The sequence below is a fragment of the Cololabis saira genome, chromosome 6, assembly GCF_033807715.1.
Source record: "Cololabis saira isolate AMF1-May2022 chromosome 6, fColSai1.1, whole genome shotgun sequence".
In the NCBI taxonomy this organism is placed as follows: Eukaryota; Metazoa; Chordata; class Actinopteri; order Beloniformes; family Belonidae; genus Cololabis; species Cololabis saira.
In genome coordinates, this window is record NC_084592.1 from 6,538,348 (window position 1) to 6,553,352 (window position 15,005).

Below are 15,005 nucleotides of genomic sequence, written 5' to 3' on the forward strand. Positions count from 1 at the left end.
GTCAAGTTAAATTTGATTTAAACAAATGAGTGTGCAGTACAAGGTCCATTTAAAATTTCAAGTATCATTTAATTAACTAAAATGCATTTTACAAAGTTGATTTACCACTTTATGTGATTTCAAAAATGGATGTAATAAACAATCAATCCACATTTTTACTCATTAATCATCCTCTTTACTGGAAGTATTTTGATCTACTGAAAGTATCATTTGGGAAGATTTGACAACAAATTTTGTAAAAAGTATCTCCAAAATGACTTTCCTGTCTCTTATTTGCCCTCAGGCCAGCACAGCACAGTCGGGAAATCTGATTAACTGTTTTATGTTAGCGTTTGCTTGTGATTGGATGGAAAAATGATGTGATTTGGAGTTTTGATTTTGGAATAAGTCTCAAGGCTGTGATCCGGTCAGATTGCATCGTTTACTGTGATTTTCAAAATGGATAAAACAAAAACAATAATATTGCTGATTTACATGATCGCATTGTACTACACAGTTACAATCTAGGTAGTATTTGAGTAACTGGAGGGTCATATAGTCTAATTTAATACAGGTTTTTCTCAAATACTTCCTCCTCTTCAAGTGAAAATAGCAGGAAAAGTCAACTTCCGTGTTGTTTGCCTTTGGAGTAATATGCTGTGTGTACGTCTGCTGCCACTCTCTCATCAGGTGCTGTCGATAGAAAAAGCAGAAAGCACCAGCCTCCTGCCCAACCCGGTGATCGTGAGCATTCGGACCAAAAAGGCCTTCCAGCTGATAGAACTGCAGGACAGAGACGAGCTGGTGGAGAGCACCAACTGTCGACTCCGGGCGGCGCAGTGGAAACGCTCCATGTTCCGCAGGAAGAGCGACACCAAGAGGAGTGTGGTGAGCATGAAATGTGCTATTCCAGTTTTGGAAACATCAGCCCACAATACGTGGCATCTCATCAACTCCTAGACTCTTTGTAACAAACCTGCTGCTGCTACACATAATATTTATGAAACACGCTCGCAGAACTCAGCTTACGTTGATTTACTAATTGTATTTTGAGCTTGCTGAACTGCTTCTGCATCTGCAAACTAATTATAATTCTTTAAAATATGAATGAGGGTTGTGACTAATTGTCATGTTTATTAAGTATATAAATCACACATTGAAATTTCATGAAACTGCAAACATAGAAATTCCAAATTCATTAAAAATGGAGCTTACAAGTACTATTTATTTTGAAGACAGCTTAGGTGGTAATCAGACGTGCATAACATGACATTTGTCCTGAGAAATCAGATCACAAGTTGCTAAAGATTAGTGAATGTGTTCATGGTAACGAAACATGTTCCCAAGACAAGATCTGACCTTCCTGCTATACATGCAAATACATATGCACCTCGTTCTTGCTCCCAAAAGGTAAATGCATATTTTTAATCACCTAAACAGCAGCTGGAAATAACTAGGTGTAACTTGCAGAAAAAAGGGGGGAAAAAAGCTGTAAATAACAAGATAAAAAGATGAATAAGATGTCTGCAATAAATAAAAGCAAAGTGTGTTAAAAACATGACTAAACAGAAAATCTAAGATGGAAAGTCTAAAACAGATTATTATTTTTTTAATTCCACAAAAAGATGTGCAGGATCACATGAAGAACTCAAATGACAAAGAACTTTATTGTCATCACTCAAAATCAAGAGTCGTCACCTTCGCTGATGATGTTGGTTTATTCTGTGGTCCCTGAATCGGGTCTGACTGGGCCGACGCATCGCAAAGCAGAGAAAGTTATTTGTTGAAGGATATTGTAAATATAGATTTAGTGTAAATGCAGGTTTACTGCAAAAACGGTAAACTTGCGAATACTTGGTTGGTCAGTTTTAATTGCCAGAGCTGACGATGGTTTCTATTCCGTCTCATCTCTGCAGGTTTTCATTTTTCTGACTTAACAGAAATGGGAAGTTGTGGGAAGTTGCAAAAATAGTGTTGATGCAATTTGCATAAAACTGCAAGTGGATGACGAGTCATCAACAAACTAAATAGCTGCCAGGAAATTACTTTTCAACACCATCAACAATTCTTTTTTCCTTTCTTTCTTTTTCTTTCGTCTGTCCTAAATGGTACATGTAGCACGAGATCTAGGTTAGGATATTCAACATAGTCTTATATACCCTATTTGGTTTCAACAGGACTCTTAAGACTTCTGGTAATCAGGAAGTAATGTTTTAAATGCTTAAAAAAATGAATATTGAACAAAAAGGTTGTTTTGCATGAGAGAAAATATGGCAATTTGTTAAATTCCTTCAGCTATTAGATTTTTTCTGATGTTTTCTCATATGTTTTAACACATTTTGTGATTTGTGGTTAAAAAAAAAAGAAATGTGTATAATATATAATATACACTAAAGTTAGCATAAAACCACTGCTCAGTATTGTCGTATGTATAAAAATCTTGTCAGCAGCTGATGGCCTTTGTCTTCTTGTTTTGGGCAGAGCTCCCCTGCACCTTACTACACCTTTTACTATGATACTGGGTACTCGGATGAGGAGGAGATGGAGGAGCAGGTCCTGCGTAACACAATCAACAGTGAAGCTCTCATGACAGCCTTCAGCCAAAACCAACCAGGAACCGACGGCAACAAGGTGGGAGCAGCCCGACAGTTCTGCTTCTGACATCTGAAAAAGTGTCACTAAGACTAGTCTAAATGTAGAGTTTGGAGTCGATGAGTGAGGTTCAGTCTTAAAACATGTAAATGAACGTGTCAAGCATGTTAATGAGATTGCGTGAGATTTCCTGTCTTCGGTTTGCAGCAGAAAATGGAGCTGGAGAAGCAGCAACTGTGGGAGGATCATTTTTCTGAGTTTGGTCGTGGCGTCCACATGTTTCGTACTGAGAAGATCCAAAGACTGGTTGCCATGGGGATACCAGAGTCACTACGGGGGGAGCTGTGGATGACACTTTCTGGTAATAACACTGAAGGTAGCAAAAATGACAGGGCTTCTATAACGATCTGCCACACTATTAAAACCTCTGACGAGTGACGATCCAGGGCGCCTTTAGCTGGACTTCATTTAAAACAAATATAGAAACATGTCTGCTGCCCCCAGCAAGACAAAAACTGATCAAACAAATCAAGAAACACAACCAGGATGTCAGAGTGCTTTAGCTTCCCGTCCTTCCTAGATGCTAACCTGATCAAAGATGCATGTGTACAAACTCAATCAGTGGCAATTACTTTGGTTAGTTCTTGGTAAGAAAGTAAGAGTTGGTTCGGTTCTGAATCTGTAAGTTGGCTCTTTAAAATTGCAGTCAGATCGTCTATTGTTTTTAATGCTGCTTTAATTATAAGGATTAATGTACAGGGATAACTTTTACTGCTGTAAATTGGAGGACAGATTTTAGTGCGTGCGTGTGCGTGCTGATACACCTTGCAGCCTGTCTGAATGTCTGCACATGTATTTCTGTTTGTGGTCGGTTCCTGTGCTCAGTCTCACTTCCTCGTATGGAAGCAGTCGCCGGCTGCCACGGAGGAGAACAGGTTGTTGGACTGTGAAAACGAAACTCTGTTTAGCTACTGAAACAGAACCTTCAAATTAAATAATAAAAAGGAAATGGTTTTCTCTGTCTTGAATTGAATTGAATTGAAATTTTATTTAGAACATGAAACAGTAGTGAAAACAAAACAAAACAATAATAATCAATTATAAATAAATGTAAATAAGAAAACAAAAAGACAAAAATATAAATAAAAACATGCATCCATCATAATTAACATGCTTGAAAAGGAGTAGGAAGAAGTAAAAATATAATAAATCCTACCCCCTAAACTCTATTTCATTATAATCAAAATTAATTTAATTTCTTTACAAAAAACAAAAGATATCTATATATCTCTATATATACATAAATAACACACACACACATACATATATACACAAACACATGCACTTTTTGTATGTGATATATATATATATACATACATACATACATATATATATATATATATATATATATATATATATATATATATATATATATATATATATATATATATACACACACACAATATATATATATATATATATATATATATATATAGATATAGATATATAATATATATACATATATACATATATATATATATGTGTGTATATAAGAGGGTACTGGTGCAGATCCCCGGCTGTGTTCTGTGTTTGACGTTTCTCCTGTTTCCTCATACACATCTTGGGTGGGTGTGGTTGAGCAGCAGAAACCATGTGTCCACGTTTCTACGGCCAGACTGACCTGATTTACACATGAAATAACAGCCCCACATGTAGCTGAATATTGTTTCTTCAGCGTTCCTCCTGAGGGGTTGTGTGTGACTGATGACACGGTTGTAATAACTTCCCACTACAGTCAGAGGGTTAAAAATCAATGCAATTAGGGGGGAAGTCTGGCTTTCAGTGCCTTTTTCTGCCAACAGGACTTGCATAAGTGAAGTATGTTGGTGTTTTGTCCTGTGCAGATGCATCCTCGGAGCTGGAATCCCACGAGGGCTATTACACCAGTCTGGTGCAGAAATCAATGGGCCACAGTAGCCTGGCAACGGAGGAGATCGAGCGCGACCTGCACCGCTCCCTGCCGGACCATCCGGCTTTCCAAAACCCCACCGGCATCGCCGCACTCCGGCGCGTCCTCACCGCCTACGCTCACCGAAACCCAAAGATCGGATACTGTCAGGTAAACGCATGCGGAGCAGGGATGTGAGATGGCAGGATAAAGGACGGCCCAGCTGAGAGTTTCTTGAATGAAAAACATCTTTCTGCAACCTCTGATTTTTTGTTTTGCTGCTTCTCCATTTAGTCTATGAACATCCTGGCATCTGTGCTGCTGCTGTACGCCAAAGAAGAAGAAGCTTTCTGGCTGCTGGTGGCCGTCTGTGAGCGGATGCTGCCCGACTACTTCAACCGCAGGGTCATAGGTGAGAGATTTGGGTGGGGGGAGTAATGACACGGTCACCGTAGCTGCTTCTAGTTGAGCTCACAAGCTCTTGTTTAAACTGTTGTTTAACATGGTCGTTTAACAACCCCGAAGGCTTGTTTTTGGCCTCTAAAATTAGGCCTTATTTCCTGTGTTTGTGACGTTGTTTTCTTTCAAACGTACAAGGTGGATTTGAAGCAATTTCCTCTTTCTTTCAATGTCCACGTTTGTAGGTGTCACAAAATCATTTGATGGTGTTTTGAGAGTCTGTATAAACAGCTTTGATTGGACACTAAGAAATTTGTAATGCAGAAATTTGTCATTTGTAATTTTTTATTAGTATTGACAGCTTTTTCATCCCATATCCAAAGAAGACAACATGATTCAAACCTTGTACTAACTTCTAATAATAATAACCTATAATATCTTGCCTTTGTAATGTGTGTAAACTCAGAATAACAAACTGTGTCGGAAAGCAGCTGTTGAGAAACCCTGAATACAAATCTACTTGGTGATCAGAAAAAAGTCCCGGACGGATTCTGATTTTCTTCTGGCTTGGAATACCTTGGGTTCTCTCCACATTACGCATGTGGATGTGCTAAGACGTATAAATCACACCAGGACTTATTTATTTAAATGTTTTTGAACTATGGGGTGCATGATGATGACTTCAGGTTTAAGTTCAGAACAACTTTGAATCAAAGTCCAGCTTTCTTTTCCCATCTAGTGGTTAAAACTGAATGACCAATCGGTAAAAAGTAGCAGTTTTATTTTTCTGCAGTCATTCTGTTCTTGATTGTAATTATAATGCATTTTAAATGATATACTGTATAAGATAACATGTTGTTTTACTATGGAAGTCTATGAATATATCTGTGGCTGAGGCCCATTCGTCGTACGAACACGACTCGTGTCAACAGAAACACACAAACACACGGCTCAGTGCTCCATGATGACTGACTCCGTTATCATCCTGCAGGAGCTCAGGTGGACCAGTCCGTGTTTGAGGAGCTGATAAAGGAGCGTCTGTCTGAGCTGGCCGAACAAGTGCCGGACTTGTCCACCCTCTCCTCCGTGTCCCTCTCCTGGTTCCTCACACTCTTCCTCAGCGTCCTGCCCTTCAGCAGCGCCGTGTGTGTGGTCGACTGCTTCTTCTTCCAGGGAATCAAGGCCATCTTCCAGCTGGGTCTGGCTGTGCTGGAGGCCAACGCTGCCCAGCTCTCTGCATCCACAGATGATGGGCAAGCTCTCATGATCCTCACAAGGTACATTTCTGGACTTGGTTGAGCGGATACAGTAATCCCTCGTTCTTCGCGGGGGTTACGTTCCTAAAAGAACCTGTGATGGGTGAAATCTGCGAAGTAGCAACCTTTAGTTTTTTTTTTTACAATTATTATACAAGGCTTCAAATTGCAGAGATCAGCAGCGCTCCACCGCGACCCGAGTAATTGGATTTGACCGGGAGAAAATAAAAAATTATTATGAAAAAAATACAATAAGTACAGTAAGACAAATTGTGACTGGCGTGTATTTCACTGCTCTTCTGATGCTGCAGCATCCTGACTCGCTCTGTAGCGTCTTTTTCTCCTAAAGCCCGTGGTGCAGGTGTGTTTTTTCCAGAGAACAAACATAGTTATGGGTCTTTGTTATCGCTCTTTTTTCTTCTGGGCAAAAGATTCTTATAAAGCGACATCCCACCATAGATTATATCTGAGACTGTAATGAACGATTCATCAAAGGTCCCACTCTTGAGCTGCTGCTGAAGCTCATTGGCCGTTCTCAGCTTGTTGCTAAGAGACCAACGTTATTGACACAGGAAGTGAAGAAGCAGGGAGACTGTTTAACCCAGTGGTTCCCAACCTTTTTTCCTTGTTCCCCCCTACTTGTGTCTAAGACCAGCCAGGCCCCCCGACCCGTACGTACCAGCACCAAAATAGTCTTTAATTGAAAAAATGAACATCAATTATGTTTTTTTGATACATTTCTCTTTGGTTTACTCCGTATACATATGACTTTGTTTTTCTCAAATGTCACCAATGTATAAAATACGCACAAAAGGACATACATATATTTCTGAAAAATGTCTCTTTTAATATGAAACCAACATTAACATTTAACATTTTAAATGTTAACATTTTTCCTTTAACAACCTGTCGGAGTAGATTAAATGTTGAGTAATGATATAATAATAAGGAATGAAATCATTTCCTGTGTTTGTCACCAGTGTATAAAAAACACAAAAAATATTCAAGACATTCATAAATTATTCATAACAATGTCATATGAATGACTCATTCGCAAATATAACTTTTACAACTGCATAATTTCAAAGCAGACAAAGTTTCGCGCCCCCCCCAGAGATCTCTGGCGCCCCCCCAGGGGGGGCCCGGACCCCAGGTTGGGAGACACTGGTTTAACCAATCAGAATGCAGAACACGATGCACAATGCAAATCCGTGAAGCAGCGAGACGTGAAAGGTGAACCGCGTTATAGCGAGGGATTACTGTATTATACAAAATTTGACTACATCATTGCTGTAAGTTCTGTTTTGCTAAATGGGGGATTGCTTCTGTGTTCTTGATCTGTTTCTTGACACATTTAATGATATCAGAGAGAAATGGATGTGTGGTATCGAGCCTCACAGTGATGAAGCGTCCACTCTGCAGTTTTCTAGATCAGGTTGGGAGTGAGGAGTTGCCCAGTGTCCCGTCCCCCCCGCCTGCTGCAGAGGAGCGCCGCTGCAGCGACGCTGATGCTCCTGCAGTGGGACACATCAACATCACCCATCTCATCAACGAGTCCTATCAGGTGACAGACCTAGATTTGAATTTCACAACATTGCAGTTAGTCCCTTTTGTTAAATTATCAAGGATTATTCTGTTAATCTGTGCTTTCTCTCATCAGAAATTTGGAGACCTGACAGTGCGGCAAATCGAGCGTCTTCGCCGTCTACACAGAGTCCAAGTGCTGCAGGCGCATGAGGACACCATCAGAGAGAACACTGTGAGCAGACAATTTAACCCATTTAAGATCTGCGGAAAAGGAAAACTTTAAAGCCATCGAGTGTCTGACCACATGGGAGTTCATAGATCTGCCGTGTTGACCAAAACCCACTAATATTACTCTGCTAATGAGTGGAGATGGTCTGGCACGTCTAGTGAAACCATTCCAGGGATGTTTTACATGAACTTTCCTCTGATATGCTGCCCCCATGTGGCCATGCGTGGTGCTGCTACTCAGGCTGGCTTCATATCTGAGCAGCAACATTTCTGACAGGATTTCTGAAAGATTTCTCTTGTATTTACTTCCTAACGCAAGATAACTTTTTAATGTTTTTTTTAAACTCCCAATGTCCCGGCTTGAAGGAATTTAATTAATTTTTGTTGTAGAAAATTAAAACCCTCATCAATGTATGTACTCCACAAGCGGTACACGTTTGGCAGTAGTATTTCATCACTTCAGTGTACTGTAAACCTAAATTACAGGGAGAAGGGGTATGAATAAATAAGTTTTGTTTCTTCATACCCCTTTTCAGACAATTTGCATCAATCAACGTCATATCTGAACTGAAGGTATAAATACTTACATGTTGATTCAATTGGAAATTTTGTTTATATTATTTTTCTATTATGTACAAATTTATATATGAATATATATTGTGACAATGAGCTAATAATGGTGAATATATGTTGTTTGGGATTGTTCTTTTGTAAATACTGTTTACCAATCACTTTTGTGGCAATTGTCTGAAATAAATTCTAATTCATTCATTCATTCAACCGCACATTATCATTAAATCAGCTTGATAAGTTGACCAGGGTCGCCCAAACTTTTGCAGGTCATACTCTCACACTCTCTCTGTTTGTGTGTAGTTGCGGCTGGTGTCCGCAGACGTGTCCATCTCTCCAGAGGACCTGTCAGACATCTATGACCTCTTCAAGGTAAGTCCTCAGTAATCGTACAATTCTTGATGTGTAAGTAGAGAGATGTAATCAGTACTCGAGTTGTAAAAAAAAATCAGGGGGGATGGTGGATTTTATCATATGGGGACAGATAATTTGTGCTGATTACAAATAATATAATATATTACAAATAAGAGCACTGACCAAAACACCTGCAGAAATACTGCAGGAATGACATAGCAGCAGTTAAATGCAGCCTTCTGTAAGCTTTAAATATCCACTGGGCTTACATCAAATACATCAAAACACAACAATAAAAAACTGTTTTCTGAAATTATCAATATGACTCTGTCCTTCACAGGATAAGTAAAATGGATCACTGCAAAAACTCAAAATCTTAACAAGAATATTTGACTTATTTCTAGGTAAAATGTCTCATTTTAGTAAAAAAATCTCATTACACTTAAAACAAGAGTCATCACTGGAAAAAACAACAATTTTCACCTGTTTCAAGTAGATTTTCACTTAAAATAAGTAGAAAAATTTTTTTTTGCTTGTAATGAGAAGATAAATCTTGTCCCACTGGCAGATTTGTCTACTTATTTCAAGTGAAAATTTACTTGAAACAGGTGAAAATGGTCAAATAACAAGTTATTTTTCTGGTGTTATTTTTCTGGTGATGACTCTAAATGTTGAAATAGCAGTAAAACCACATTCATTGATGAAATGACAGAAGGGATGGAAAGGGGGATGTCAGTTTTATTTTTATTTCAGGGGGGATGCCATCCCCCCTCATCCCCCCTCAACTCGAGTACTGGGTGTAATCCTCTCCTCCCTCTGCTCCCTCCAGACGGAGCACTTCGTCAGCCTGTACTGGGGCGACAGCAGCTCGGCGGCGGCGGCTGAAACCGCGGCGTGGAAGTTCAGCGACTCCAGCCGCTCGTTCGTGGAGCGGCAGTACCGGGTGGACCGGCCGCAGCTCAAGAGCCTGTACGGGCTGCTGGCGCCGTGGCCCGCCGGCTCCTCGCAGCATTCCGACACGCTGGCCAACCGAACCTTCACCCTGCTGGACCAGGACCGCCACAACCTGGTCACGTTCAAGGAGTTTGCCAGCTGGCTGGGTGGGTGAAGGGAGGGCAGATGTTCACAGCTGGATCTCAGTTGCAGCCAAATAAATACAATAATAATAATAATCCCTTTTTTGTTCTTCTCAGATACTTTGTACTGTGAGGATCTGAATGAGAAGATCCGGCTGCTGTACCGCCTTCACATCCCTCCAGGTGATTTCAGGAAAGAGAAAGTCGTTTCCATGCATCAATAACCCTTTCAAAACCTGAATATTGGCAATAACCCAAATTTGCACAACCATGTAAACACCAATAACCCCTTTGAATAACCCGAATTTGCTCATATTCCGGTTTTTAAAAACCCGAATATGACCCCTGGGTTACTCCTTTTAAAACCCGAATATTGGGTCATGTAAACGCCAAACGGAATATCCCCATCAAACGGAACATGAATGGTTTTCTGCGCATGTTCTGTTCACAAGGAATCCTGGTCTTTTGAGTCCAGGACGTTCTTATAAACACGGAGAAACACAAGACCAGGCCACACTTTTGGAGTGAGGAGGAGAGACTAATCACTTCATACATTTAATGAAGGATATGAACATTTCTGCATTTGTAGACAGTAGAAAGTACGGGCATAGCGAGATATACAAGAAGGTGTAAGAAAAGTTGCGCGAAGCAGCATTTGTTTTGAATTTGGATACAGGAAGAAGAAGCGGAAATGACGCTAATTGTGTCATCACGTTCTCCGTGCGTCGCTGGTTTGATCGGGATAATCCCGAATGATTAATTACCATGTAAACGGAATATTCCGAATGTTTCAGTAACCGGAATATTAGCAATAACCCGAATTTTGACTGCATGTAAACGTAGTCAGTGAGTCAGCTGTGTGGATGTGCTGAGCTTCAGTGTTGTGTGTGTCTGCAGCTCTGACGGAGAGCGAGGACGACGCCTCTCTGAAGAGCCCCCTGCTGTCCACGACCAGACCTCTCTACGTCAACCTGCCCTCCGGTGGGTGCAAACATCCACACACATCCCTTCCTGTCCACCTAGCTCCGTGCAAACACTCACTTTTCACTGTGACACATCACAATGTGTTGGAAAAAAATTACATACAGCATATCTTATTGTATTTTATGAAAGATAACTGTTTTCCCTTTAAACTTAGAATAGTTTAAGATCTAGTTTTGGCAAGTGTTGGAGCTTAAAAGAACCAAACATCTGTCAAACTTCAGATCTGTGTGGTAACTCTTTGTTTAATCCCACTCTGGTGCAGATGATGTGAAATTTACATCCAGAAGTTTCTTGTATGTGATTAAATGTATATTTCTCTATTTGTTTAAAATGTTTCTGGAGCAAACTGGCTGCAACCAAAGCCCAAATAGCATAGCAACTGATCCTGAACAGACAATCCTTTCCTCCTCCAAACACACCTTTTTGCTCACGTGCTGTGCAGCAGTTTAGTTTTATATGTAGGAAATATTTGATTCTGATGATAAATGTCCTGTTTGTTGCCTGGTAAAGCAGTGCATTTCCACTTCAGTTGGCTGAATCTTCCTGGAGGCAATTTATGATCACACTCCTCTACAAACAACCCTCTCATCTTAGCATCAGTTCACCTCCACCTATCTTACTTTCCATTTTCTAGATTACATCACAACTGAGAAGACGGCGACATTAAAGCCCGTTTCCATCCTGTCATCATGTACAGCTGCTTTACATTGATCATTGATGAGACCGGACATTTCCTACTTTGCACTGCAAACATGCCAACAAATTACTCTACAGTTATTACTGTGTTTTTATCTTTGGGTTCAGGCCTTTTGAAGACATGTTCACAATAAATATTTGGTGTGGTAGACGGACCTTTGCATGTCATGTTTATAAATGAATCCACTTAAGTCTCAATCATATTGCTATTTTGATGTTGTTGTCCGATTGAAGATGAGACTCTGTTGTTCCAGACGGTGAGGCTGAGGTGAAAGATTACCAGGAGCAGCTGAAGCAGATGCTGCAAGATTTGGCCAAAGAGAAGGATGTGGAGAAGCCTCTGCCCCTTATGAATCAGGTAAACAGATGTTTCAATTAACTTGTGTGAGTGTAAACAAAAGAAATAGATAATAATAATAATAATAATAATAATAATAATAATAATAATAATAATAATAATAATAATAATGATGATAATAATAATGAACTTTATTTCTATAGCACCTTTCATACAAGAATTGCAGCTCAAAGTGCTTCACAGTAGCAATATATACATGTTAAGAACAATGAGAAATAGAGAAATAAACAATAATAGCAAATAAAAATAAAATATACAAATATTTAGGTGCAATGATATAATACATAATTTTGACAGAATTCAGTTCTAAATTCCTTTATAGAACAATTACTAAGATAGTATAAAAGCAATGTTGAATGTGAACAATATAATTTTCACACTGACCAACCCTGCACAGAGCTCAGTCAGGTTCTTCTCCAAAATCTGGAATCATTGGCGTTTCAGCCTTTATGTAAATGTGATATGATATGTGATTACTGTGGATTTTATCCTTATTTCTTGTACCCTTTGTCTGTTGTCTGTTGTGCTATGGACCTTGTGTCCTTAATAAAGCTTATTATTGTTATTAATATAAAAAGGTAAAAATACTGCACTGAGTCGTAGGTCATACCACACACACTGTTGTGCACTGTGAGTCATATAGTAGCTCTAATTTATAGTACAACCATCACAGTGTGGGTGCAGCAGGTGCAGTGTGTATAACTCGCAGCAAAGTGCTTCACGGCAGGAAAAAACATAATTAAATATAGACATGGTAAGAACAAATGAAAAATAGATAGATAAAAATATCAACAAATAAGAGTACAAGATAAAAATGATCATATAGAAACATTTAAAAGTATAAAAGTAATGCAGACAGTAAAAGTCAATAATATTGATTGACGGTTAGTCACCCGGATATCTCATGCTTAAATGCTTGAGACATTTTCAAGTCATCTCATCCCTTTTTCTCTCCACAGCGAGAGTTCATCCAGTTCTGTAAGACCCTCTACGGCATGTTCCACGGCGATCCGGAAGAAAACGAACTGTTCCAGGCCATCGCCACGGTAACCAGTCTGGTGCTGCAGATCGGTGAGGTGGGCCACCGCGGACAAGCCCCGGCCTCAGAGGACCAGGAGGAGGCGGGGGCCCCGGAGCAGGCGGCCGACGGCCGGTCCGGCGGCAGCCCGGCCGGCGAGGACGAGTGGACGGTCAGCTACGCTCAGATCCTGGCGTCGCTGCTCACCGAACAAGCCTTGGTGAACTTCTTCGAAAAGCCGCTGGACCTGTCGGCAAAGATCTCTCAGGCCAAAGAACAACAGTACCAGCAGCGGGCCGGTCTGCTGACGCTGCAGCGGGGGGCCAGGTGACTCCCGCGGGGGGTCAGGTGACTCTAGCGGGGGCCAGGTGACTCTAGCGGGGGGCCAGGTGACTCCAGCGGGGGGTCAGGTGACTCCAGCGGGGGGTCAGGTGACTCCAGCGGGGGGTCAGGTGACTCTAGCGGGGGGTCAGGTGACTCTAGCGGGGGGTCAGGTGACTCTAGCGGGGGCCAGGTGACTCTAGCGGGGGGCCAGGTGACTCCCACGGGGGGCCAGGTGACTCCAGCAGGGGCCAGGTGACTCCAGCGGGGAGTCAGGTGACTCCCGCGGGGGGTCAGGTGACTCTAGCGGGGGGCCAGGTGACTCCAGCTGGGGGCAGCAAAATGCCGCACAATCAGCGCCACCACAGGGAAAGTCACTTCCCCACTTTAAACTGACAACAAACTGGAGTTTTTTCCAGAACATTTTGAGCCAAAAACTGTTGCATTTGATGGATAATCCACTGCTATGACACACAAGAATTGTCAGATGAAATTGTTCACATGATGAATCAAGAGAAATCCTAATTGTTGCCTTCTTACGTTGATTCAACGATGCCTGCTGTTAAACTGTTGTGAACAAATGTCACTCTAATCAACCACTCGTTATAAATGTTTACATGTGACTAACTACATTATTAAAGGTTTGGAGCCTGTGATTTCATGAAGCTACTGTACCTTCACTCTGCCTTATTACAACGTTTTACCCCAAAAACCTTACTAACTGCATTAAAAGGAGAACTCCTATAAGCAGTAAGCTGACTTTTGTATTCATTTTAGGAATTCTGTCCTTTCTTTAATATTAAATATCTTACTTGCTCGTTGTTTGATTAAAAATATTTTTAAAATGGTTGTAAAAATGGGAATTATCCCTTAAGAAAACACGGTGAAGATGATAGTTCTGTTTTCTGATGGATGAAAACAGAACAGCAAACGGGTTTAATTTCATTATTCAGACTGATTTAGTGTTTTTCAAGCTGCTCTTTTAGTCACGATTCCAGGAGGGAGTTTTGTTAATTTTTCATCTTTCCAAGACCAGCCCAGGAGCTGATGGCCTCAGTGAAACTACTATTGAGCAAAGTATGATGCTGAAAGGCCAAATTTTTGAATATTGTGTTCTAAAATGTTTGAACTCTGTATCTAAATTCACCAATATGTCCAAAAACCAAGTGATTAACATATAATTATACTCTGGAAGCACAACCTGCTGTTTATTTTGTGGTCCAGTGGTAGATGTACTGTCAAGTGAACAAATCTCATAATTTTACCTCCATTTCAAACTAATTATAAATGTAAGATCTGTGAATCTTTACATCTCAGCCACCCAAACTTTCTGAGGAAGACAGAGCAAAGCATTGACTGTATTTATGGATGGTTTAGTGATTTGTTGGGTAGTGTCTCGGTGTAATACCATTTGCAGCCACTAGGGGCTCGTTTTAAACATGTGACAAATCAGTGGTTCATTTTCTATGAGGTGCCGTGAGGGACATAATTCTGAATTAACGTTCATAAACACATATTAATGTATTAACTCTTTTACACACTATATTGAAAATCCCTCACACTCACTTGTGAAATCTCTCATACACACAGGTGAAATGTTCTTATATATTTTTTAGTGCGTCCGAAACATTAGTACATACGCAATAGTATGCGCTATCCATACTCATTCCGGAGAAATGTATTAGTATGGATTGATGGA

At 40.4% G+C, this 15,005-nt stretch overlaps 1 protein-coding gene across 3 annotated transcripts in view; it reads left to right on the forward strand.

Annotated features, from left to right (window-relative positions):
• LOC133445733 (TBC1 domain family member 8) overlaps positions 1 to 13,337 on the forward strand; it is a 30,281-nt gene extending 16,944 nt beyond the window's left edge. For 2 of the 3 annotated variants that reach the window (XM_061723120.1, XM_061723122.1), the window contains 14 exons: positions 670 to 867; positions 2,461 to 2,610; positions 2,779 to 2,932; positions 4,476 to 4,690; positions 4,814 to 4,931; positions 5,910 to 6,195; positions 7,597 to 7,738; positions 7,835 to 7,933; positions 8,803 to 8,871; positions 9,683 to 9,953; positions 10,047 to 10,112; positions 10,827 to 10,910; positions 11,864 to 11,967; positions 12,927 to 13,337. In XM_061723120.1, the coding sequence (XP_061579104.1) occupies positions 670 to 867; positions 2,461 to 2,610; positions 2,779 to 2,932; positions 4,476 to 4,690; positions 4,814 to 4,931; positions 5,910 to 6,195; positions 7,597 to 7,738; positions 7,835 to 7,933; positions 8,803 to 8,871; positions 9,683 to 9,953; positions 10,047 to 10,112; positions 10,827 to 10,910; positions 11,864 to 11,967; positions 12,927 to 13,316 (2,346 nt within the window). In that variant the 3' untranslated portion in view covers positions 13,317 to 13,337. The remainder of the gene's footprint in view (positions 1 to 669; positions 868 to 2,460; positions 2,611 to 2,778; positions 2,933 to 4,475; positions 4,691 to 4,813; positions 4,932 to 5,909; positions 6,196 to 7,596; positions 7,739 to 7,834; positions 7,934 to 8,802; positions 8,872 to 9,682; positions 9,954 to 10,046; positions 10,113 to 10,826; positions 10,911 to 11,863; positions 11,968 to 12,926) is intronic. The other variant, XM_061723121.1, reaches the window with a different exon arrangement.
• The last annotated feature ends 1,668 nt before the right edge of the window (positions 13,338 to 15,005 follow it).